We start from the raw sequence: 23,952 nt of genomic DNA on the forward strand, positions 1-23,952 counted from the left end.
AACGTTTGGCTCCGAGTCCCTCCTCCCTGCGTATCCACTGGCATTCCCGCATCCATTGGGGCCCTCCGCAGGCACCGCCGCAGCGGGAGCATCCACGGGGATGGCGGCCCTGCTTTGAGCCCGTCCGCAGCGGAGCGGGGGCCGTGCCGGATGCTCCGGAGCTGCCGGCGGACMCCGGCTGGGCTGCCATCCTGTGCCGGTCCCGCCGCGCTCCTCGGCCCCGCTCCGCTCCTCGTGGAGGGTTGACAGAAAGGGGGGCTCTGGCCCCCGCACCGGCTGGGATYGCCCTGCTGTGCCGCCCTGGCTCCCCCGACGGGCGCCGCGGCCGCAGGCCGAGCGCTGCCCACGACGCCCCTCAGCCCCTTGTTCTGCACGGAGACGGCTGGAATTCCTGCAGGCRCCGCGCGCTGCATCCCGCGGGAAGGGGCCTGACGCCTCCCTCACCTTTGAMACCCGAGGCCAATGAACAGCCATTTGCTGGGAGCGGCGGCCGCCCCACATGGCGCCCAGCGGCTCCCAATTTCACGCGGAAACCCGAGGTGGTGCGGGAACAATTCCCAGTCCAATAGGAATTTTTCCTATTAAGCAGCTCCTTCCAGAGCATCGCGGCCTTCCCGGCTGCAGGCGAGATTCCCAGCTCYACCCCAAGAGTCCCCGGCAGCAGGTCCCGACGTGGCTCCCATCCTCCCTTCCCTCCGCGATCCCTCTGTCCTTGGTAGCCCAAAACCCGCAAGCGCAGGGCCACCCGGATGAGGAGCAGCTGGGAGGTCCCTACGGCAGAGGGCAGAGCCCCTTGGAGCGGGATGCGGGATCACTTACCGAGGAGGGGAGGCCCGGGGGCACCTTGCGGACCTTCTTGGGCTGCGCATCTGGTGGAGAGAAACCAAGAGAGCATCAGACTGGAGGGAGGAGCTCCCCGAAACGCACCGGGGGGACAAGGCACCGAGCGGCAGCTAAACCCGCCCGGCGCCCCACGTGTGGATTTGCCCTCAGCACCCAGGGGCGACACCGGAGCGCAGGAGCGAGGGCGACGCTCTGCTCGTGCTGCCGAGCCCTCGTCCCGCTCTGCGGGCGGGTTTCACCCGGCCAGACAGGAGTTCTCCCTCTCCCTCCGGGCTCGGCAAGGAGCGCAGGGCTGCGCTTGCTCTCCCAAAGCCACCGAGCCCGTAAAAAACATCCACCCTTGGTGAGTTTTTTCTAGAGGTATCTTTTGTTTTGCAGACAATTTGCCCAGAATTAGAGGAAACACGTGGATGGGTTTGTGTTTTCATTTGTGACTTAGAAAATAATTAATTGGGAAAAGGCCTTGCTAGGAGAAGGGGGCATCAGCCCGGCCCGGTCCTCCCGCGCTCCCCTGCCCGGGCTCCGGCTCGGAGGGAAGACCTCGCGTTTTGGGGAGGAAGGCGGGAAATATCCGGGTGGTGCTGGGAGAAGGAGTGTTCCAAGAGGAAGCACTGGTTAAAAACTGGGGAGTTTCTCTTTCTGTTTTAGCTCAGAAGCAAGGAAAGCCCCATGTGGGGAAGGGAAGGGGCAAGGGGGGCGAGTCCGCCCGGGGGGAGCTGAGCAGGAGAAACTCAACACCCGGGACGAGCCAGTGCAAACCAAAAAGGAGAACAAAAAATGCATTTCCCAGGCTGAAACCTGAAAACGGCGACATTTTTAAAGCAGCAAATTAACTTTCAAGTATCAAAGCAGATGCGTTTTTCTGAAAAGAGCTGGAAAAAAAACGCACGTCCCGCTAGGCTGCTTCTGGTTTCGTTTGCTGGGGAAAGCCCAAAATAGCAGCAAGAGAAGCGGCTCCGGGGCGGGGAGGGAGCGGAGACCCCCTGTTTTGGAGAACTGGGGCTCGTCGGGGCTCGGGGCACCCCTATCTGGAGCCTCGTTGGGAGCAGGGGGGCTCGTTTTGCAGGGGGACTGGCTCCGCTGGGGACACGAGGCCGGTGTGTCACTCACCGAGGCTGCTCTCGGCCCCTCTCCTGCGGGGGTTGTTGGGGTAGGAGAAATACTGGGAGCCCCCCTTGGCGCCGGTGGGGGACAGCGTGCTGGGGCTCGCCATGCCCATCTCGCCGGGCAGGAATCCGGGCTGCAAAAAAGGCCGTGGAGAAGGTTGGTGGTGGGAAGGAGCCCTGCAACGCGCCCCGCGCCGGCCTGCAGCCGCCTTGGCACAAACCCCACGCACCCACAGACCCAAAGCYGCCGCGGGCACCTTGAGCCCGAGCYGCAGGCCCCGCTTTGACATTTTGGGGAGCTGGCAGGGAGCCGAAGCGGRGTTCCCATCCACCTTCAGAGGGGGATAAACCGCAGGAAAGGAAGATTTGGGGCTTCTCGGACAAGGGGCAACCCGGCCGCTTTCCAAGGGCTCGCGGAGGGAAGGAGCAGCCCGTGCGCTCGCAGCTGGTGACATTCCTGCGATGTGCTGCCGCGCTCGGGTTTCCTGCGTGCCGCAGGGAAAGCCGGGAGCCGCGCGAGCCGCAGCAGCAGCCCCGCTCCGCCTCAGCGCCGCGTGCGTTTTAAGGCATTTTCCTGCAGAAAAAAGGGCTTTTCCCACCCCCTGGAAGGGAGCTGMGGATGGGGAAGAACGTGCCCGCACAGGGAGCGGTGCATGTGCAAAGCACCTGCCAGCAGCCCTTTTGGGGATTTCTTTTCGTGGAAAAGCAGGTTGAAACGGCCCCGGGAAGGGGAGCAACAACTGCTGGAGGGTGACAAGGGGTCTGTGTCCCGTTGGCATCGGCGCGGCCGGGCCCCTCGCCGCCGGCAGGGCCATTTGCCCACCCTGCTCCGGTTACCTCCCCTGGGCCCCGGTTCCCCCGCCCAAGCTCCGCGAAACCATCACGTTAAAGAGGGCCTTGGCACCGGGCCCGTTTGCATTTTAGCAGCTTCAGGGGTGGATTCCACCCGCGCTGGCACGGGCAGCCGGCCCAGCTGCTCCCGCCGAGGAGACACCCTCGGTGCAGAGCAGAGGGAACGATGACAAATTCGTGCACAATTAAAGCGTGCGCCAGGCGGGTGCCCACGGGCACGCCGGTCCCGGGGGACAGACCCTCCCTCGGGCCAGGCCACTGCCACGCGATGCCGCAGCAGGATGCGGATCCATCCCTAAAGAGGGAATACGGCGCGAGGCCCCTTGTGCCCAAGGAGGATGTTCTGGTCCCTGGGAGGTTTCATGCAAAGCAGGGCAGCCGGGATGTGGGACACGGAGGCGGGATGCGAGGCCTGAGGTGACTTCCCGGTCCCTGTTCCCGTTCCCGAGCTCTCCCCTCCGAGCAGCGAGCGCTGCAACCCTTGGCGCTGTTACCTGATTTAGCCCCGGCATCGCCGCGTCTCTTCCGAACGTGGAGTAGGAGGCTCTTTCGCTGCTCTTCCCTGGAGAGGGGACACAAAAACCCCACGTTTTGAGCGGGACGTGGAGGTTTTCACCCTGCTGCCAGCCCRGAGGGGCAGAGGCACCCCCAAAATGTGGCTTTTTCCGCCCGTTACCGCAGAGGCAACAAGGGCGGCTAAGAGCTCGTCCCGAAATCAGCGGCTCCCCCGGCAAAGGCCATGGAAAAGCCGCCCCGAGGGGCAGCGCTTGCGGCCATGGAATCTGGCTGCCGCTGATCCGGACAAAGAAAGGAATTCCCAAAGCCCTCTGGGTGCAGGGAAACCCCCCGGGCCGGGCAGGGGCTCCCGCCCTGCCCCAGATACAGAACCCGAATCGCTGCCTCCCTTCCCGGCGCTGCTCCCGGCCGGAGCAGCTCCCACGCGGGAACTGTGCCGAGCGGCGCCCTACCCACGCGCTGCCGCAAATAGCGGTTCCGGGGAAAYGGGGGGAAGGAGAGGAGAAGGAAGCAAGGAGCACTGGTTGGGATGATTCCACTCGGAAACATCCTTGCGGAGCAGCCAGCACCAGCCGGGATTCTGGGACCACCCCTGGCTTTGGGGTTTCCTCCTCCCCAATGCAACATGTGATGGTTTTTTGGGTGGAATGGGGCACTTCTGCACAAAAGGTAAAAATCTGCGTGTCTGCAAGCACGCCAGGAACTGCTCAGTGCTTTTAACTGCCACAATTGCAGCGGAAGGTGCCGCTGGGGATGGAGATGGGAGAAAGGATTTTGCCAGGCGAGAGCCCAGGAAGGATCCGAGTACCGCTGGACCCTCCTCACCTTCCCACTCCCCATTCCCACTTCCTTTCAGAGGCTTAAGCGTTAAGTAAACGGAGGTCAGGACGGCAGAGGCCGGATCTCTTAAATGACCTAATTTTTAAAGCTCTTAGCTGCTATATTTGCTGCAGCAGCGCGATGGAAATAGCTCCGCGGGCTGCGCCCCAGGGCCCGGCGTGATYGCTCCGAACGGGAGCAAAACCGGAGCGATTCCCTCCGGAGCAGCCCGTCAGCGAGCGCCAGGGCTCCTTGCGCCGCCGGCCGGACAGGCCAAGCCCCGCACCTCTTACCAGGCGGTCCTGGCACACGCTTGATGGSGGGAAAATAAAACAGAGATTGCAAACCAGAGTAAATGTGCACAAATGTGCACAATATTCCTCCAAAAAAAGAAGAAAAAAAAGGAAAAAAATACCCCAAACCTGTGACTTTCRTCCGAGGTTTCTCCTTTTGTGCTTTACTCGACTCACGTCAGGAACAAAGCGCTCGCTCGGTGGCAATAACCTGTTGGCCACTCTGGTCTGCGCGGCGTCGGGCACCACGGAGGCGACTTTACGAGGAAGAGGCCGTCGGCCCCGCGGGCGCTGCCGCCAACCGGGCGGGCGAGCGCCTTGCGCGGGGCTCTAACGGGACGGGCAGCAAATGCTGCAAATTTGACTCGGAAAAAMTGCAAATTTGACTCGGAAAAACTTTAAATTTAACTTGGAAAAAATGCAAATTTAACTCGGAAAAATTGCAAATTTAACTTGGAAAATTGAAAAAAAAAAGAAAAAAAAAAGAAAAAAGGGGAGCATTAACAAGCCCCACCCGTAGCCAGATTAAATCCGCTGGCCAGGAAGAGCCCAACTGCCCGCGCTACCCCCACGATTAGAAGGCCTTCCCTGAGAAGCAGCTAATTACTAAATAATTACTAGAAGGAAATCTCTTAGGGCTTATTGGCTTCCCCACTGTTTAAACAACCCCCCCCTGCCTCCACTACAGACGAATGGTAAAAAAGGGGACTTTTAAGAAGAAATCCCACTCAAGGTCTGCAGCGTGATGCAGGCACCTTGCGATGCTCCCTGCACCCCGCTGCTGGGGAGAAGCGCAAAGGTGAGACAATTCCCTCGGGAATTGCATTCCTGGGTCCGTCTTTCCGGGGCTCCTCTCACTGCGGCAGTGCCCCGGCTAACGAGGGAAGCCAAAACCCAGGGCTTCTTTGCAGAGCCCTCTCGGCTCAGCCTCTCCCGCTACAACCGGCATAGGCCACGTTCCCCTTGGAATATTTCCTCCAGGGGGTTCGAATCCCCCTTGAAAAACAGTAAGAAACGGATCTAGATTTGGATTCTGAAGGGCTTCGAAAACAGTCCGTGCATCTTTCATCTATCCCAAGCACCTGACAGCCCCGATCTGCTCTCTCTGCCTCCTCCTGCTTTAAAATTCACCAGTTCCACTAGGTCACCCCGTTAGCGTCAGCTTTCCCAGCTGGTTCCCCTCAAAAAGGGAATCCTGGAAACCAGAGGCAGCCTCGCCACGTTTCCCGTCCGCTTCCCTCCTCTTGGCTTCCTGCTGCCACGTGCAGAGCGGCGGGCAAGCCCCCGGCCTCATTCCTCTCACCTCCACTTGTCCTCTCCGCTCCGGCAGCGTTTGCAGCCACCTGGGGAGCAGAGCGGGAAGGGGAAACCTGCTCCGGGCTCCTCCTTTGGCCCCCAAAGTTAGTTATTCCGGAATCTGCTCCAGGCGCCGGTGTTTTCCAGCTCAACCACGTGCAGTTTGGGAGCCGAGCACGACGCGGACACGCGCGATGCGCCGGGGGGATGCAGCCCCCAGGAGCACCCAAGCACCCAACGGGAGCCGCCGCCTGCTTGGACGGGCCCTCTGGGAGCAGCCCGGGATTCTGGGCGCCCCAAAGCACCGGCCCCCCCGTGCCTCAGCCCCAGCTCTCGGGATGAGCTGCAGGCGCCAGCGGAGGCCCTGGYCCCAGGCGGCACCGCTGGGTTCAAGCCCAGCTCTGCCTGTCCGTGCAGGACCCCGGGGGAAATTCCAAGTGTCCGCCCGCCGCGGAGGGGAGCGGGACGCGGCGCGCGAGGAGGAAGAGCGCGGACACCTGCTTCCTTGCCCGCCGCTCCGCGCTTCCCCTTTCCAAGTAGCGGCGCCGCAGGAGGAACCTCTGCTGCTCGTGGGGCTTTTCTGCCCTGGACGCAATTCCCGGCTCCGCTGCGCTGCCCTCGCATGTCCCGCAGCGCCAGCTGCTGAGGCCTCATCCCAGTTCCTGCCTAACGCCCTTAGGGCTCTCCAAGCCCTTTGGGATGGGTGTTTTTGGTTCTTAATCTCCCCTTCCACCTCCAAGTTTGGGGAGGCACCGGGCAAAGGGGACCGGGTGGAGCCCGGTCTGTGCGACGCAGGGGCAGGACGGGGCTCAGCCCGAGCAGGACACAGGGACAAGTCCCCACGTCCGCCCCACTCTGCGCCCAGCTCCCCGGCCCCGCAGAAGGTCACAGCGAGGGAGGATGCGGGGACGGAGGCGGTGGCACCTGCGCGTTGGCACCGCYTCCGAGCACGGCCTCGAGCCAGCTCCCTCTGGTCACCCCACAGCAACATGTGCCAGGCGGGGACACCGGGGCCCCGCCGCCCTGCGGAGCCTCCGTGGGGCCCTGGGGACAGGCGGTGCCACCGCAGCMCAGGGCAGTGTCACCACTGCCCTGCGGAGCCTMCGTGGGGCCCTGCGGATGGGCACCACCACCGCAGCACAGGGCAGTGTCACTCCACACACAGAACCACGTCCTTGCACGCGAGTGGGGCTGCCGGAGCCTCCACGCGGCAGCCTCCAACCACAGCCTCCACGGCACCTTCTGGAGAGGGCTGGATGGGACAGGACGGTTGTGGCCGGCCCAGGTGCTCACCGTGTCCAACGCCACCCGCTTTGAGCAGGGATCCGTGGCACTTACCCACCAGTCCCGGCCCCAGGAACGGCGAGGAGGACAGGCTGTTGTGAGACGGCAGCTCCCGGTGCTCTCCRTAGTGGGGCCCTTCACCATAGTTCTGCTGGAGGGACAGGGGACATTTGTCAGGGCCACGCGAGGACACGGGGAGGCCCGGTCGGTGGCCACCGCAGCGCCAGCCCGGGCAGGGGACGGTGCCGCTGCGGAACGGGTCGCAGACCCGGCAAAACGGGAGCATCTGTTCGAGCCCCATTTCAACCACATCCGTGTCCTCCCGCCCTTCCCCTCCTCAGGCCCCAGTTTCAGCTGTCGCAGCCGGGATTCCTTCCAAACCTCTCATCCGTCAGCGATGTCCCCCAGGCGAGGGCCACCTTGTCCCCCATCTAAAACGGGGCGAAAACCCCTCTTTCAGCGTGGAACCCACCCCGGCCCAAGCACAGGGGCTGGGAAATGCTCCTCAAAGCCCCGTTTATTTTTGTTGGCCTCCGTGTTTATGCTTCGTCCTTACCCTTCCTTGGTCAAACGTGGAGCTGTTTTGATCTCCCGTTCCCCAGGAACCTGATCCCGGTCTTTCATCCAAACCTAGGGGAAAAAAACAGGAAGAGCAAAGGTTACTCTCGCTTTATCAGCAAAGCCTCAAAGGTGTTCTCGCAAAACGAACTCTTCCTTCCACAAACACGAGGGTATTTTCATTACTAAAGCGCTTCCAGAGCCGCCCTGGCGCTGCCTGCACCTTCCCGCTCGGTGCCACGACGCGCACRGCAGGACCAGGGGTGCAGCGTCCACCTTCCCCAGGCACTCAAGGGCACCCAAAGGGTCAGAGCAGCCTCCAGAACCGCGCGGTGCTTCGGCCGCCGTTCGGCCACGCTTGCAAGGGGGTTTCACTGCAGACACCCCCAGGCTCTGGCTGCACCAGGGCCCTGCGGCATCAGCGAGCGGCTGCGGCGGCTCCCGGCCCTCCTGCACCTCTCCAAGCGCAGGCTCCCTGCGGATACCCCCAGATCCGGCGCTTTTGCCCTTTCCAAGCCACAGACCGAGAGCCTGGAGAGCCGGCGATTTGGCGGGTGATTGCAAAGCGGGGCTGGGTGGGAGCGAGCGGGGCGCCCCGGACGGCGCTTCAGCCCCACTGATTATCATGGCAAACACGCCGCGGAGCCGCCTCCTCCGCTCCCCTTACTGCTCATTTAACCAGAAACTTCTTTCAAATTACAGCCTTCTATTTCGGTGCCTTTGTGTTAATCATTTCCCCCGAGAATTGGTGTTTAATTGCTGTCTAATTTGCATAATTATGCATATTAATCTCCACACCTCATGAATATTCATACGCCTCATTTAGATTTTGTTTTCTAATCAAAAATTTCCAATGTGATTACTGTGCAGAGCAGGGATAAGCCTCTAATAATACCTCGGATCCTAGGGAGAATTACTGCCAGTTCCGCCACCTCCTCCCTGCCAGGACAAACTTGTGCTTCGCCCGGTGCCCTGGGCAGCGCCGCCCGCGCCAGCCGCGCTCGGGCATCCGCGGGTGTTTTCGGGGTATATTGGATTCCACGGGTGTTTTCGGGGTGTATTGGCTTCTACAGACATTTGCAAGGAGTTTGGGCWTCCACGGGTGTTTTCGGGGTGTATTGGCTTCCACGGACATTTTCAAGGAGTTTTGGCTTCCATGGCGGTTTTGAGGGTGTTTGGGCTTCTGTGGCCACTTTCAGGGCGTTTTAGCTTCTACAAGTGTTTTTGGGGCGTTTGGGTTTCCAGGGGTGTTTTCGGGGCGCTTGGGTGTCCATGGGTGTTTTCAGGGCATTTGCGTTTCCAGGGTTTTTTTGGGGGCGTTTGGRCATCCACKGGTGTTTTCGGGGCGTTTGGGCATCCACGAGTGTTTTCGGGGCGTTGCGGCGCTCACTGTCGCGGCAGGCGGGCGGGCAGCGATCCCCCCGGCTCCGGCTCCATCCCGTGCCGTCCTCCTCGCGGGACTGGGTCACTCCCGAGCTGCCCCTTGCGGCCACCTTCGATGGCCAAGGGCTGTCGCGCAGGGGACGTGGGGGGCGCCCGCAAGGCCAGCGTGGGGCTTTGGGCAGAATCCCTGCGGGAAAAGCCCTGCCAGGGCTGCCCAGAGCGGGTGGTGCCAAGCACTGCGAGGGGGCAGCAAAAAGGCTCCTTCTCCCCTCCGTCCTTCRGCGCTCCCGCCATCCCAGGCCTTTTCCCGCGAGCTCCGTGTGCCTCTCGCGGATCCGCGTCTCCCAGCGACCCGAGGCACGTTTCCAAGTCGGAAAACGCCAAAAAAGGAACAGCCGCCTCCTTCCATTAATACAGTTATTAAAAAAAAGAAAAAAGCGCACAGATTAATTGTGCATTTTAATAACCCTCATCATGAATATTCATAATGCATTTCTTGCTCGTGTTCTAATTAAAATGTACTAATAGAATAAGATGTAGCTGTCAGACAGCAATTTTTTTTTCTTTCAAATGACTTTTGCTGCGGAGCCCGGGAGAGCCGAGGGAGCAGCCCCGTCACMAGCTCCCGGCGCGGGCGATCAGCATCTGCTCGAGTTTAGTGGCAGATTCGGAAGAAGTCTCCAGCGGCCGCGCRACCCACTCTTCCAGGATCCCTTCCGCGTATCCCTGGAGCTGAAGGGGGATCCGGAAGGGAACTCTGGCTCCAGTTGGGTTCCGACGCGGGAGCTTCCTTTGGGTTCTGCTCTTCCTGCCCCGTTGTGGGTGTCTCCCTGCAGGCTACGGCAGCCGAGGGGCACGTGGAGCCCCGGGCTCCGTGCCCACGTGGGGTGGCGATGGGCGACACGGGGCGCCCTGGTCCTACGGCCCCTCCTGCTCCGYTCTCCGTGCGCTGCTCCCAGGCCAYGCGCRMGGGATGCCCAGAAAATGCCCCTGAAGAGGTGCCCACTCCAGCTGCCCTGGGAAAGAACCCCGGTCCCCAGAGCGATCTGGGCAGAGGCGGGTGGGGGAAGCAGGACGCTCCACAGGGGACAAGTGGGACACTCCGCAGGGGACACACGGGATGCTCTGCAGAAGACACATGTGATGCTCCACATTGGGATATGTGGGATGCTCTGTAGTGGGATGCACGGGACGCTCCACAGCGGGATGCATGGGATGCTCTACAGCAGGACACTCAGAATGCTCCACAGTGGGACACGTGGGATGCTCTGCAGCAGGATGCACGGGATGCTCCGCAAGGGAAACACAGGATGCTCCATAGTGGGACACACCGGATGCTCCACAGGGGAAACGCGGGATGCTCCGCAGGGGACACTCGGGATGCTCCGCAGTGGGACACACAGGATGCTCCGCAGGGGACACTCGGGATGCTCCGCAGGGGACACTCGGGATGCTCCGCAGTGGGACACACAGGATGCTCCGCAGGGGACACTCGGGATGCTCCGCAGGGGACACTCGGGATGCTCCGCAGTGGGACACACAGGATGCTCCGCAGGGGACACTCGGGATGCTCCGCAGTGGGACACACAGGATGCTCCGCAGGGGACACTCGGGATGCTCCGCAGTGGGACGCGGCTGCCCAGGCCGCCGGAGCAGAGCGCCGGGCTGGGCCGGCCCCGCGCGCAGCCGGCACCGAGGGAGACGCCGCCGCCGCCGTTTGACTCGAAGCGGAGGTGACAGAAGGCAGCCCGATAAACACTTCCAAATTAAGCGGCTTTGGGGCCTAATCGCCCTGGCGATCAGCCTCAGAGCAGGAGCTCCGCTAAAAGGGATTTGAAATCAATAAAATTAGGCGACTAGCAATTAGAGTCGGGCCCYGCAGAGCTGTTTTTCCCGGCCAGGGCTCGTGGTCCCGCTCCCTTCCCAGGTGCGGGGCCGCGCGGGCGCTGCGGGAGCAGCAGAAGTCACCTGGAGTCGCCGCGGGAGCCAGTGGAGCCGGAGCCCAGGGCTTGGAGCGGGGCCACGAACCCAGCCCGGTTGTTTAGAGCAGCCCAGAAACCGGAAAAAACAGATTGCGGAGCGGCCGGCGCGGAGGACGGGCCCGTTCCATGCGCTCACTTCCCTTTCCCGGCCAAACAATATCCATAGGGTTTCCTTCTTCAGAACTAGGAGGGGGCACTGGCAGGAGCACCGCGCACCTGGACGGCGGCTCGGGGATCCCTTTTCCAAGATGCTCCAAGAGCCAGAGTGGGAATCTCGGCCCCAGTCTGGCCTGTCCCCAGCGCTGCTGCCAAGGGACCTTGCGGGCTGGAGAAGCCGAGCGCTGGGAAAACGGGATGGGGGGGGGGGGGGGGGGGGGGGGGGGGGGGGGGGATTCCAGTGGGTTTTCCAGCAGGTTGGGGGCCGAGCTGGCAAAGCCCCCATCTCCTTGCTGCTACACTGAGCCCAAAAGCCGGTCCGGGCGGAGGAAGGCGATGAAGAGATGGAGGGTGGGAGACGTGCACGGAAACGCAGAATTCCCATGTCTGGGCATGGTGTGGATGCCCAGAGAGCCGGTACCGGCGCCAGGGAAGCATCAATCCCGCCCGGTGGCACCCACGGAGCCCCGGGCAGCGGGCGCCATGGCCGGCAAGGACGGGAAGCCCAGSGAGGATCCACAACACCAAAAGACACCAGAATATGCAATAATAACGATAACGATAACAATAATAATAATAATACACAACACCAAAAACGCCAGAATATGCAATAATAATAATAATAGCGATAATAATGAAATACTAATTGAAATGCCCCAAATTSGGGTGCTGCGGCCGAGCAATCCGTGGTGGGGATGGTGCTACCCGCGAGCCCCAACTAGAGCCAAGTAGCTGCAGGGCGACAAAGAACAACGGGAGGGAGGGAAGAGAATAAACTGGGAAACCCGGACGTCGGCAGCGGGTTTATCACTTATGCTTATCACTTATGTTATCACTTAGCAGGTTTATTTCGTCCTCACAATCCCACCGCTTCCAAGGCGAACTTCCTTGGATCCAGAGGAAAAACGAGCCCATTGCACAAGGAGCGGGAGAGGAATGTGGAGCCGACAGAAGCCGGCGCGGCTCCCGAGCGTGATCCCGCCGGCTCCGGCACCGTGGGACCAGGGATGCCCCGYGCCGCTGACCCCCCCGCAGGAGGAGCTGCCGCAGGATCAGCCGGCACCATGAGGAAAACTTCCTGAAAGGGAGCTGCGGAGCGGCGCCGGGAGCTGCAGCTCTGTTTGCAGGCGCTCGCGACAGCCCGGTTGCCACAACAGACCTTTTGTTCTTTTTCCCCCTTTTTTTCCAAGGCGGGAAGTGCTGCAGGTGCCAGGGCATCCCAGGAGCTAGCCCGAATCCCGGCAAGGATCACGCTGGGGCGGCGCTTCCCTCCCCGGCTCTCATCCTCAYGGCACCCAGCCCACGCCAGGCAGCACTGGGACACATTTACCCCAAGAGCAGCTTAAGGACAGATGTGGCCTCTTTAGGGCTCTGCCAGATACCTGAGCAATTGCGTTTGCCATCGATCACTCCCGCTGCATTACGGGGCCGTATCCGACGTGCACCACTTCCAAGCACCTTCCCTATCCCGTGTTTTGGCTCACACAAACACTCGCRACATTCCATCAGCCTGTCCCCTGCTTCCAATTCCCATTCCCATCTTGGTGTGACAGCCTCGGCCGGAGCCTGGATGCGGCGCCAGGATTGGGGACAGCCCTGAACATGCCTAGGTTAAATCCCACGCAGGGCAGGGGTGGCCCTCCCTCTGCATGGCGCCGCCGTCATTCCCACCCAGCCCCGTTCCCGGGAAGCTCTCCCTCTTCCCGGACAAACACCGAGATGCCTGGATGTCCTGCTCCAAGCTTGCTCACCCGCAGAGCGCTCCAAGGATTCGGGTTTTCCCTTTCCAAACAGAACAGGCTGCTGTGCTGCCGACCCCGTGAGTGCAAAGACATAAAGCACCAAGAAAAAACACTGAGTGGAAACAAAAATTCCCGTTTCCCTGCTGCCAGTTTCATTGTCCAAGCGCCCACGGCAGGAGCGAGTGGCCAACGAGCAGCGGCTGCAGCGCCTGCGCGGAGCAGCTCCCGGTCATGGGGGCCCTGCGGAGCTCGCGGCTCCGGGAACAGGTCCCTGCGGCCCTTGTCTCTCTCCTGGCCTTCCCTGCGCTTTCCGGGAGCTGCTGCCCCGGAGCAGGGAATGTCGCGAGAGCCGGCGGGAGCCACAGGACACGGAGCTRCCTGCCGGCGACCCCGGGATGCCACAGAGCGCAGCCCGTCTCATCCCAGCGCTGGCACCAGTGGGGAAGTTGGGATAAGTTGAATAAATGAGTTTGGATAAATTGGTTTCTTAGTGAGTTAAATCTGGACACGCAGGAGCCCGCCGAGCTGACTCAAGAGCATCTCCCGAAAGCTGCGGACGGAACCGCCCCACGAGTTGCCTGCGGAGCAGAAAACTCTGCCATGGGCTGGCATCACCTGCGCCCGCACCTTCGATATTCCCATCTGGAATCCCCAGCCGGTCCGGCCTGGGGCCCGCGCTCGGAGACGCCTCCGCTCTCCAGCAGCTTTGCGTTATCCCAGAGCAGGCTCCCAGCTGCCCAGCCTTCCCGCTCTGGGTGCCTGTGGCCTCCTTCTGCACTAGGGTCCTGGGTGGATCCTTTGGGGGATGCCCTGGGAAGGGCAGAGAAGCAGCAGCCGGAGGGGCTGTCCCTGCGGAGCGGGTACCATGGGGCCATAAGCAGCAGGGAGACCCCGTCCGTGCCCAACGCAGCCGCATCCCGGGAGGCAGGGACACAGTGAGGAAGAGGAGGGGATCCCCGGCAGAGCCGGCAAGGGCCACGGTGCTGCCGCTGTGCTGCGAATTACCCCTCCGTGCTCCAGCCCGCCACTTCTTGTCCCCCCAATTCCCGGTGCTGCCAGGTTCCTGGCAGGAAGACCTACCCCGAAGCCGCCGGCGCAGGGCTGCCATGTCCACGGAGCAAGCGGCAGTGGGAGTCGGCGCCTCCGGAGCCTCCGGAGCCGGCGCTCCTCCCACCGGCCAGGGAGGAGCCGGGATCCCGGGGCTTGTCCCTGCCCCTCCTGCCCGCAGCTCTGCAGGGCACAAAGCCTAAGGAAGCGCCGGGACCTTTCCAGGAAAGCCGAGGGGCTCTAGGCAGCATCGGGGGCCRCTCTTTGTGATCGGATTCGCCCTGCGGAGCAGGGGGTCCGAGCGCCGCCCCCCGGGAGAAGCCGCCTCCACCCCATCTGTGCGGTTCCGCCACCCACTGTCGTCCCCGGCGGATCCGTGAGCGTTTTGGCACCGGGAAACCCTTGCCGAGGTCTCCTGCAGAGCAGAGCCGGCTCTTGTTGCCGCAGGGACAGGGATGCTCACCGAGGGCTCCTGGCGCCCTCGTGCCCTGGAATATCCGCATGGATGCAGGCTGCTCCGGCCCGACCCGCGCGCCCCTTCGCCGGGGCCTTCGCTCGCTTCATGTGTTTGGCTAAAAGGCGCCCAGTCCCCCCATTTCAGCTTTTTTTACAATTATTTCAAGAAAACAGAACAAAAAAGCCACCAGGTTCCTGCCCGGGCATGGGGGAGAAGGGCCGAGGGCTCCCGTGGGCTGCGAGGGGCAGCGGCGTGCCCGGAGTCGCTCGTGTCCTGTTCCCTCGGGATCTGCTTTCAGCCGCTCCAACCTGCCACGCTCGGCCTGCCATGCAAGCTGTGGATCCCAGGCTTTTTACAGGGATTTTCCAGGAATTCTGTTTGCAAGGAGCACCAGGGAAGGCAGGAGGCCGGAATTGAGGCCTGTCCATAGGTTGCGAGCAGGGGCACCGGAGCAGTGCTCTGCAGCGGGGCCGGCACCCGCAGCCAACCCGGCGCCTCCCGCGCGGCTCCGAAGGACCCGGAGCCCCGTGCAGGTCGTCACCAGCTCCCAGGCCGTGCGCTCCCCCGTCCCCTTCCCTCCTGCACCACAGACCTTCTGCAAAAGGCAACAGGTCTTGGAGCCCTCATCTGTCCAGGAAGAAACCCGGGAAAGCTGAGGAGGCTGCAGGAGTGTGCAAAGAAACAGGGGTGACTTGGAGACTCCATCTCCACTCAAGGCTACTCGAAGCCGGGCAGTGTCCTCAAAGCTGCAGAGCTCCCTGTGGATGAATCCCGTGTTTCCTGTGGAGCCACCAGGAGCCATGGCCAGGAGAGCATCGCGTTCCCCAGSCCTGGAGCGGGGAATTGGGGGGCTGGCAAAGCAATCCCAGCCCTGGCTCCCGGGAAAGGCTGAAGCCGGCCAGGATCCGAGGCARCTTCTAGCCAAGGGAAGGGGGCAACTCGCAGGCACCTGGAAACCAAGGCTTAAAAAGAAGCGAGGGCTAAATTGGGACTTCTGAACTAACAGAAACCGAGAGAACTTGGGCAGAATCTGCGCCGACCACAAGGCAGGCGAAGGCTTCCTCCTCCTCCTCAGCTGCAGCCGCTCCGAGCGCACGAGCTGCCGCTTGCATCACGGCCGGGAAAGGGGAGCAAGGAGACAGAGCGGGAGGCGGCGGAACGAGCCCTGCAGGCTCTGCTGGGGGTGAGGAGCCCCCCAAGCTGCGGAGCCCCTGCCCAAACCCACGGCGGCTGCTGCGTGAGCGGGTCAATAACCTGCAGCACAGGGAGGAGGAGGAGGAGGAGAGGAAGAAGAAACCTGCCAAAAAGTYGGGAAAACAACGGCAGGGACCTCCTCCCTGCTCCCGGTGCTGATGCAAAGGCCTCGGGATGAGCAGCTCCACACGGGGCAGCGGCAGGAACCGCACGAGATCCCACTTCTCCAGCGGGGATCCGTGGCCTCATCTCAAGGCGCTTTGGACCGTCTGGATCTGAATCCGGGTCGGAAGAGCCGYCCTCGCCTGTCCCGAGAGAGTTTGTAGGAGTTCAAGCGCTGCTGGCAGCGGGATGGAGAGCGGCACCAAGGCACAATCGGAGGGGAAGATGTGGGGGGAAAGGATCCAGYGGCCAACATAATAGTTGGAAGGAAAAGCAGGTTTGCAAAAAATAAGAAACGAGGGGGCGGTTAAAATATAGATATATAAATACATAAAAAAATAAAAATCTCAGGAAGTCATCTAGTCATTCCTGCTCTTTGCAGGAACAATAGGCTCGGGATGCTGGCTAAGTTATAAATAATCCTGCTGGCTACACAACAACGTGCGAGGCGGGAGCGGGGTAACTCCCGGCCCCGTGCAGTGACTCACGGGCTTCCCACAACATTCCCAAAGAAGGACAAGCGCCCGGCCCCATGCCCCGGCCCCCCCGGGATGCGACGCCCCACGCGGGCAGGTTTTGCCGTGGGTTTTGCAGGGCTCTCTCCGGAGTGGAGCGCCCAGCCTGGCGCTGGGGAGCGATCACAGAGGGGTCAAATTGGGAAAAAAGACCGGGAAGCCCCTCGCTCCGCAATATCCCTCTCTTTTTAGATGGGCATTTGCTACTGAGAGGGAATCAGCCCTGGCCCGTGGCTCCTGCTTTCCGTATCAGTCAGAGCCCCAGGGATGRGGGTCCCCAAGGGCCCCTCCAGAGGTGCTGCCAGGGCACCTCATCCCCATCCCGCCTCCCCATCCCTCCGGGCCAAGGTAAATGAGGAAGGGACAGATCTTCCCAACTGGACACTTAGACCGTTCGGAAGTGACTTTGTTTTCTTTAAAAAAAAATCCTTTTCAAAAAGAGCTTCCTGACCTGTTATTCCATGACCCACGCCTGGAATTGCAATCAAGTGAGTTCAGCTGCATTAACACAACAACAACAACCWCCATCAGCAAAAAGTGCCTGGAAGATCCCATGGACCTCTCAGGGCCAAGAGAAAGGAGGACAAAAGCGGGAACATTGGGACAAGCACCTGCCRCGCGCCCCACTCCATGGGCATCCGTGGGAGCAAGAGCTGCCGGGGCGAGGGCTGCCAAATCCCTCAGGATCCCAAGGGATTTTGGGGCATTTTTAGCCAGGTAGGTGAGGGAAGGAGCACAAAGGGCCTCGGGAGCAGGGGCAGCTCGGCAATGGGAAAGGGGGAACTTGTCCGCTCCGCTCAGAGGYACCCGGATGAGGAGGAAAGCCCTCGGCAGCCGGGTGGAGAGGCCGCTGGGACAGCGGCAGCAGGGCCGGAGCACGCGGAACTCGCCCACTGGAAGGAGAGGCGCCCGTTGATACCCACCCCCAAGCCCCTTCTTTCCGTTCTTTTCTTCCTCTCGAAGTCAGCAAAGCAGATTACAAACCCATGAGGATGAAGCCATCGCGTCCGCAATCCAGACGTGTTGGGATGATGGGAGTGTGACCGGCTCCCGGCTCCGAGCRGATTTGCCAACAAGGAGCGGTCGCTTCGCGTGGAATCTCTGCTCCCTCCATGCCGTCCTTCCCGCTCCGGAGCACGTGGGAAGGAGCAGCGGCCACGGATGCTCTTCAGGCAGAGATGCGACCGGCTTGGACCCCAGCGCGAGCAGGAACGAACAAACCCGGCTTGAAGGAAATATTGCAGTTTTTCACCCCAAAATCCGCCCCACATGCAATAGGGAAGCGCCTCCACCTTCCCACAGCCTTTACGGCCATTCATCATTTGGATAAAATCCAGTTTCGCATTGAAATTCAGCTGGACTTTCAAATGCAAATATGAGGAGAAGAGCAGCATATGGCGGAGGTTAGGCCCTATTTTTCCTAATTAAACGCTATTCTGCTGTTTTGTATAACAATGCTAATAGGGCAGTAACAAGCCCTTGGAAGGGAGAGCACCTCACCTTGCTTTTTTAAAAAAAGAGCCTTGAAAAGCAGGGGGGGCCCTGGAGATCGGAGGATCCGGACTGCGCCCAGAGCCGGAGCAGCGATGTTTCCTTGGGGCACGTGGGGCGCCCAGACCCGGCCGGGCGCCGCAGCAGCGGCCCACGYGGGGCCGGGTTCCTACCCGGTGCGTCCTGTGCTGCACCAGCCCCAAGAGCAGCCACCCAGGGTGACAAAACAGCTCCGAGCGTGAAATGGCCCCCGTAAGACATCTCTTTGCTGCAGGAAATGGGAAAAAATGGACAAAACCCTCCAGTTTGTGAGGGCGCCGCGGGGCRCCGCGCAGGGAGAAGCGGCAGCTGAAGTGCCGCGGTGCCGGGCGGGCAGGGCCGAGGCCGGTGCTCCAAGCAGCCGGGGCTCTGGGAAAGGCTCCGTGCTGGCCCTAACCCCGGGAAGGCAGGAGGGTTTGCTCGAGCCGAGCGCCGGGGCTCAGCCCCCCGGCCGGGGAAAGGGCTGCTCGGCTCCGCACTGGCGGCACCGTCGGAACCGTGCGCAGCTTCGGAACAAACCTGCTGCCTCCGGCACCGCTCTGGTCCCCGGCACCTCCAGGGCTCCCCTCGGCCCTCGCAGGGCTCTCCCACAAACCTGCGCTGGGGCGGAAAAGGAGGAAGGGGAGGAAGATCCCTCCACTGCCCCCAAACGAGGTCCTCCAATCCCCTACGCTAAACGTGCCCCGAGAGGCACCTGCAGCACTGGGGATTTCTCAACGTGCCGAAAGGCGCCTCTCCTTGGCCCCAACTTCTCCAATCCTCCCCTCTGCTGCCGGCTGAAACCAAGTACCTAGCTCTGATTGCCCAAGGAGAGGCGGTGACAGGAGGAGTCCCAGTAACCTTGGGCTCCGTCTCCTTTCTGCTGCGGTGGCTCTTGGGCAGCGGCCGCCTCGCYGGGCAGCGGCCTGGCCACGGGCAGCACTAACGGGCGGCCCCAAACTRGTGCTTTTAATGACAAGTGCCCATTTTAAGCAGCAAGTCACGCACCGTGCGCCCCGTGCCTGCCTTTCGGCGTGTACCAAAATAGCAAGTCAAGCCGAGCGCTCCCACGCGAGCGCGAGCAAAACCTGCGGGCAGTGGAGGCGCCTCGGAGGAGAGCGCGCCCCGTCGCTGCTAAGAAAAGCTCCRCGCTTTCCTCGCCGCGCGGAGCTGCAAACGCTGCTCTGCAGCCGGCACCGGAGCCACCCACAGCAGGGAAAAACCGGGAAGCAGAAACTCTCCTTGCTCGGGCTGCGGGTGCTGCACGTGCGCCGGGCGCGAGCGCGCACAGACGAATCACGCGTTGCAACGGCCGCGGCGCGGCGGCAATCAAAGAGAGCGGCCCCGGCCGTGGGAGGATTTATTGCTTTCAGAGGTGTTGCCACAGGTAGCCAGGTTTGAATGCCGTTTCAAGCAGCCTTTCAAAGGGGCTGCAGAGTCACGGCCCTGCGGGGAAAACGCGGGCACTTTGTTGGCGAGGCTGGAGTTTCAGACGTGCTGCGTGCACCGGCTTGCAGCCCTTTGAAAAACTCCCTCGTTCGGCAGCCTCAAACGCGCGTTAGGAACTTGCCCTGATCAAAGCGATTCCCTCAGCTCACAATCGCACCCATGCAAAAAAAAAGAAAAGCACTGAGCAAATTTTGGGGGTGGGAATTGCGGGCCGGGAATTGCAGACCCTTGCATCCAAACCTGCTGCTATCTCAAGCAGGGGAGCTTGGGGGGTCTGCACCCCACAGCGAGGGCGGCGGGAGGCTCTTTTGCTGCAATCCTCCCTGCAAGCAGGATAAGCTGCCGGCCGGGCAGGCTGGGCTCCTGCTGCAACAAGGTGCAACTGTCAGTGCAGTCCCAGCCCCGTGGGCACCGCTCGAGGCGCTGCTGCAAGCCCAGCGGCTGCTTCGGGTCATTGCCCTGCAAACCCTCCCACCCAGCTTTGGCCTCCTGGCACGAGCCCTGGCACAGCGGGCACCCCGGGACCACTGAAACCTTTTGCTGCTGCAAAGATTGGAACCGCTTCCCACGGGGCCGTGCAGGAGCGGGACGCAGGCCGAGCGTGTCGGCGAACCGAAAATACCGGCAGCAAATAACAGAGCCAGCGCTGGCAACCACCAGTCGCAGCTCACAGCTCCAGGAAGCCCAACTTTCCTGCGGTGACCTATATGTGCTATAAATGCTGCAGACATGGGCTGCGTGACGTCAGCTCCAGCCTGGTGGCAACCGTCRGGCTCCTCCTTGCCAAGAAAGCGCCGAGCGGAGGTGCCGAATTGTCCGTGCACCGCGAAACCAGTTCCTCCCCGGTGCATTTAAGGACAGAAACGAGGGAAACGGAGGCGACGTTTAAAATAAATCCAGGGGATAAATATAAAAGCAGAGAGATCTCTGAGCTGGAGGGCCCACGGGAACGCTTTGAATGTTCCCGACCGGCAAGAGGCGAACGGCCCCTCCGGGCGACAAGGCTGCCCACGCACGGGCCCGGCCRCTCGCTAGGATCTGAGGAGGATCTGAGCTCGCTAGGAGCTTCGGATTCAGGGGCTTTGTCATTTTGGGTTTCCCGCAGCACTATGTCACGTTACTGCAGTCACCTTCTCTCCCAGCTGGGCTTTGGAAGCACAAAAGGTATGTTGCACGTGCGGGTTTTGGCTGAAYGTCTGCAGGTCTCTGCTGGGCTCTCATCACTCCCGCCTTCCCCGCAGAGGACGGAGCCTCAAGTCTCCTCCGAGGGGGAAAGAATAAAAGCTGCAAGCTCGGGAGCTCCCCGAGGAGGAGGAGGAGGGGGGATGAAGAGCAGGGGTCACACATGCACACTGCCGAGGGCAGGTAGACGCCTAAAACACCAACTTCTCTGCACAAGCAACAACCTTGGTTTATTACTGGGGGGTTATTTCAATGAATCTGATGAGAGGTTTGTGCTGCAGAGCACACAACCCAGCTAAGAGGCAAGAGAAACCGTCTCCTTCCCGAGTGGAAGCACCGCAGTTTCTATCATGGATACGAGACACGAGTCAACCAGAAGGGTTCAAGAAACACCAGACACATTAGAGGCCAARTCTGGTCCTTCCTGCCCGGCAAGGAGCTTTGTGGAGCTAATCCCCAGGTCCAGATTACGGCGCGGCTGCAAGGCGCTCGGCTCCCTCCGCGCGCCCAGCTCCCCAAATCCAAAGCCCATCTGCTCCTCACGCCCCGAGCAGGCCAGGGCTGCCCGGAGCCGGCTGCACCTTTGGATTGAACCTGGCTGCACCGGGACCCTGCGGCCACCGCGCTGAATCCAGACCAGGCTGCACCAGGATGCCGTGGCCACCACGCTGAATCCAGACCTGGCTGCACCGGGACCCCGCGGCCACCGCGCCGAATCCGGACCTGGCTGCACCAGGATGCCGTGGCCACCGCGCTTAATCCAGACCTGGCTGCACCGGGACCCTGCGGCCACTGCGCTGAATCCGGACCCAGCTGCACTGGGACCCCGTGGCCACCGCACTGAATCTGGACCTGGCTGCACCAGGACCTCGCTGCCACCGCACTGAATCTGGACCTGGCTGCACCAGGCCCTCGCTGCCACTGCACTGAATCCGGACCTGGCTGCACCAGGACCTCGCTGCCACTGCACTGAATCCGGACCTGGCTGCACCAGGACCTCGCTGCCACCACGGTGAATCCAGCTACACCGAGGCCAACAAGCAGGAAGGCGAGCGCTCACCGCCAGGAATGAGGCTGCAGCCTCTCCGGAGCTGTGAGGAGATGCAACATCCCCAGGTACACGTCACGTCCTCCTGCTGCAGCCGCCCCTCCGGCCATCCACATCACCCAAGAGCAGAAGGAAGCCACAAGTTTGACAAGAAAATGAAGTGCTGCCCTTGACGCTTCGAAGGTGAGGCCAGAGGCAACTGGTTGAGGAGGGAAGCGCTGGGAGCCATGGCCAGAGCAGACAACATCCCATGAGCGACGCCTGGAGCGGCATCGTCCTGAAGAGGCTCCTTCTCTGGAGATCTCCACAAGCCGCCTGGATGCAGCCTGTGCGTCACTCTCCGGCAGACCCTGCGTGTGCAGGGGGCTGGACTAGATGACCCTGAGGTCCCTTCCAACCTTAAGCATTCTGCGACTCCATGATTCCGATCCCCGAGCRGGGCTGCCCAGCCGCTGCCCGGGACGGCAGCGGTGGTTGTGTAACCTCTCCAGCGCGGTTGTATAAGATCAGTCTGCTGGTTTTGTGAACCGCTCACCGCCAGGCTCCAAAACCAGCAGCCTGGAGGAAGGGTGGTGTCCACATCACCTTGCATTCACCCCAAAGCAAAGGGAGGCAAAAAGAGCCAATAAAAGGGAGATTTTGTGTCGTTCTGGCAGTGGAAGGGGTCCGGTCACGGCTCTGGCTTTGCCCTGCCCCATCCCAGGCCCTGCTCACTGCCTCTGGCCAGCTCTATAAACCAAGTGGCCAAGCCGGCCCCGTGTCAGGAAACGAATCAGCGCCACTTTGCTCCACTCCTGTTCTCCCGCTAGCACGGAGCACATCTTCGGTGGATTGTTTCAACAGCAGAAGTCTCAGGCACATCCATGTCCCGGAACACCGGCCAAGGAGCTCAGCTTCCACCTGGGTTAACTGGAGAGCTCTCTCCCCTCGGATCCTGTCCTCCAGCACCCACTCGACCACTTCCCTCGCTGTAAGAACCTCTGCTCGAAGCYGCATGGACACGTGGCCGGTATCTGACTGGCAAAATTCCAAAGGTGCCCTGGGCACGGAGCGATGCCACAGGGGGGCTGCACGGAGCAGACACCCGCTTGGCACCAGCACCTCCCTTGGAAGCCTCGGGCATGACCCACCCCAGGGATCAGCCACCAGCGAAGGGGCTTTTCCGGGATGTCCAGCAAAACGTTCCAAGGTGGAAACACTCCAGTGTCCACACAAGGCACCCGGGGAGCCGCGCTGTCTGTCTGTCCTCACAGCCCTTGCACCAGAGCTGCAAGGCAACAGCCTCTAGCTCAGATAACAGCTTCTTAATTGGACACAGATGGKCAAGGGCAGCTCTGCCTGCCCCACGGCCAYGCGGAGCCACCAGAGCAACCCCCKCATGCAGAGCAGCAGCTCCCAGCCACGAAACATGTAGCCCCATGTACCTACAGACGCCCTCCGTTCGGCTCTTTGGAAGCAAATTGAAAATAAAGAAATAATAAAACAACAACAAACCCACACATTACGTTGCTAAGACAAAAAAAGGAATGAAGACAACAGTACCTGATCCTCCAAACTGAGTGCTCGCTAGGGTCGTGGGTCTGTTTTTTCCATTAGCCACTGGCAGGGGAAACATCTAGAAAAACAAGATGAGAGAGGAGAGGTTTGAGTGYGTTGGCTTTGGGGCGCTGCTGCAGGGGGGCAGAGGGGCCCCTKTGCGATGCCAAAGCGGCGCCGAGGGCAGCGCGGTGCCGTCGCGCCCGCTCCAAGCCCTCCCGCTCCTCCGGGGCTCCCCGAGAGGCACCACTTCCACAGGCACAAACAGGAGCTTCTTCCCTAACTTTTCTTCTTTCGCCGCCGGGCACGGGGCCGCGGAGCGAGGGCTGACTCCGTGCATGGAGAGCGGAGCCGGGAGCGCCCGGCAAGGCTCCTTTCATCCCCAAATCCCTGCGCACCCAAGCAGGGCCGGGTTCCCAGTCTCTCCCAGGGCCGATCTCCCATCCGGCCGGCACGGGGACAACTCAACCACATTCCCTGCATGGCCCAGGGCTGCAGGACGAGGCTCCCGGCGGGATGAGCCCCCAGAGCAGCTCCCTGCCCTCGGACAGACCAAAGCCCCGGGCCGACACGTGCGACTTACGAAGATTAATGGTTTTTTACAGTATCAGTCGCTCTGGCTACTTGTTTGCTGCCCCCTAATCTGCTGCTGCCAGGGAGCTTCCTCCAAAACACCATGCACTTACTAAGCCAACCTGTATAAATATTTTTAATACAGGTTGGGAGGGGTTCAAGAGCTGTTATTTCAAAAATTTATATCCACCTGTGCGCGGCAGAAAAGAAAACTAATTCTTCTGCACACAAATGGAGCTCCAGCCAATAAAACAACTGGTGGGAAAGCACTTAGTAAATTAACATTTTAATATCCTTTTACTACTCAACTCAAGATACTTTCACCACCAAGTCATTTGAATTTTTATTATTTTTAGCTGCGCAACGTCTGAATAACTCAAAAGTTTAATGCTTTGAAGATTAAACAATGTAATGGCCCAAGAGCCTACAGAAAGGCGGCGTTTCATGCCC

The 23,952-nt window shown here is 61.2% G+C and overlaps 1 protein-coding gene across 8 annotated transcripts in view; it reads right to left on the reverse strand.

The window, feature by feature from the left end:
* TCF3 (transcription factor 3) overlaps positions 1 to 23,952 on the reverse strand; it is a 41,252-nt gene that overhangs the window by 12,329 nt on the left and 4,971 nt on the right. For 7 of the 8 annotated variants that reach the window (XM_026035205.1, XM_026035207.1, XM_026035203.1 and 4 more), the window contains exons 2-7: positions 22,936 to 23,008; positions 7,566 to 7,639; positions 7,064 to 7,160; positions 3,296 to 3,363; positions 1,954 to 2,083; positions 820 to 869 (exon numbers count right to left, since the gene is read on the reverse strand). In XM_026035205.1, coding sequence (XP_025890990.1) covers positions 820 to 869; positions 1,954 to 2,083; positions 3,296 to 3,363; positions 7,064 to 7,160; positions 7,566 to 7,639; positions 22,936 to 23,008 — 492 coding nt within the window. The remainder of the gene's footprint in view (positions 1 to 819; positions 870 to 1,953; positions 2,084 to 3,295; positions 3,364 to 7,063; positions 7,161 to 7,565; positions 7,640 to 22,935; positions 23,009 to 23,952) is intronic. The other variant, XM_026035204.1, reaches the window with a different exon arrangement.

Source organism: Nothoprocta perdicaria, unplaced genomic scaffold, assembly GCF_003342845.1.
Source record: "Nothoprocta perdicaria isolate Ctin4 unplaced genomic scaffold, notPer1 scaffold_157, whole genome shotgun sequence".
NCBI lineage: Eukaryota > Metazoa > Chordata > Aves > Tinamiformes > Tinamidae > Nothoprocta > Nothoprocta perdicaria.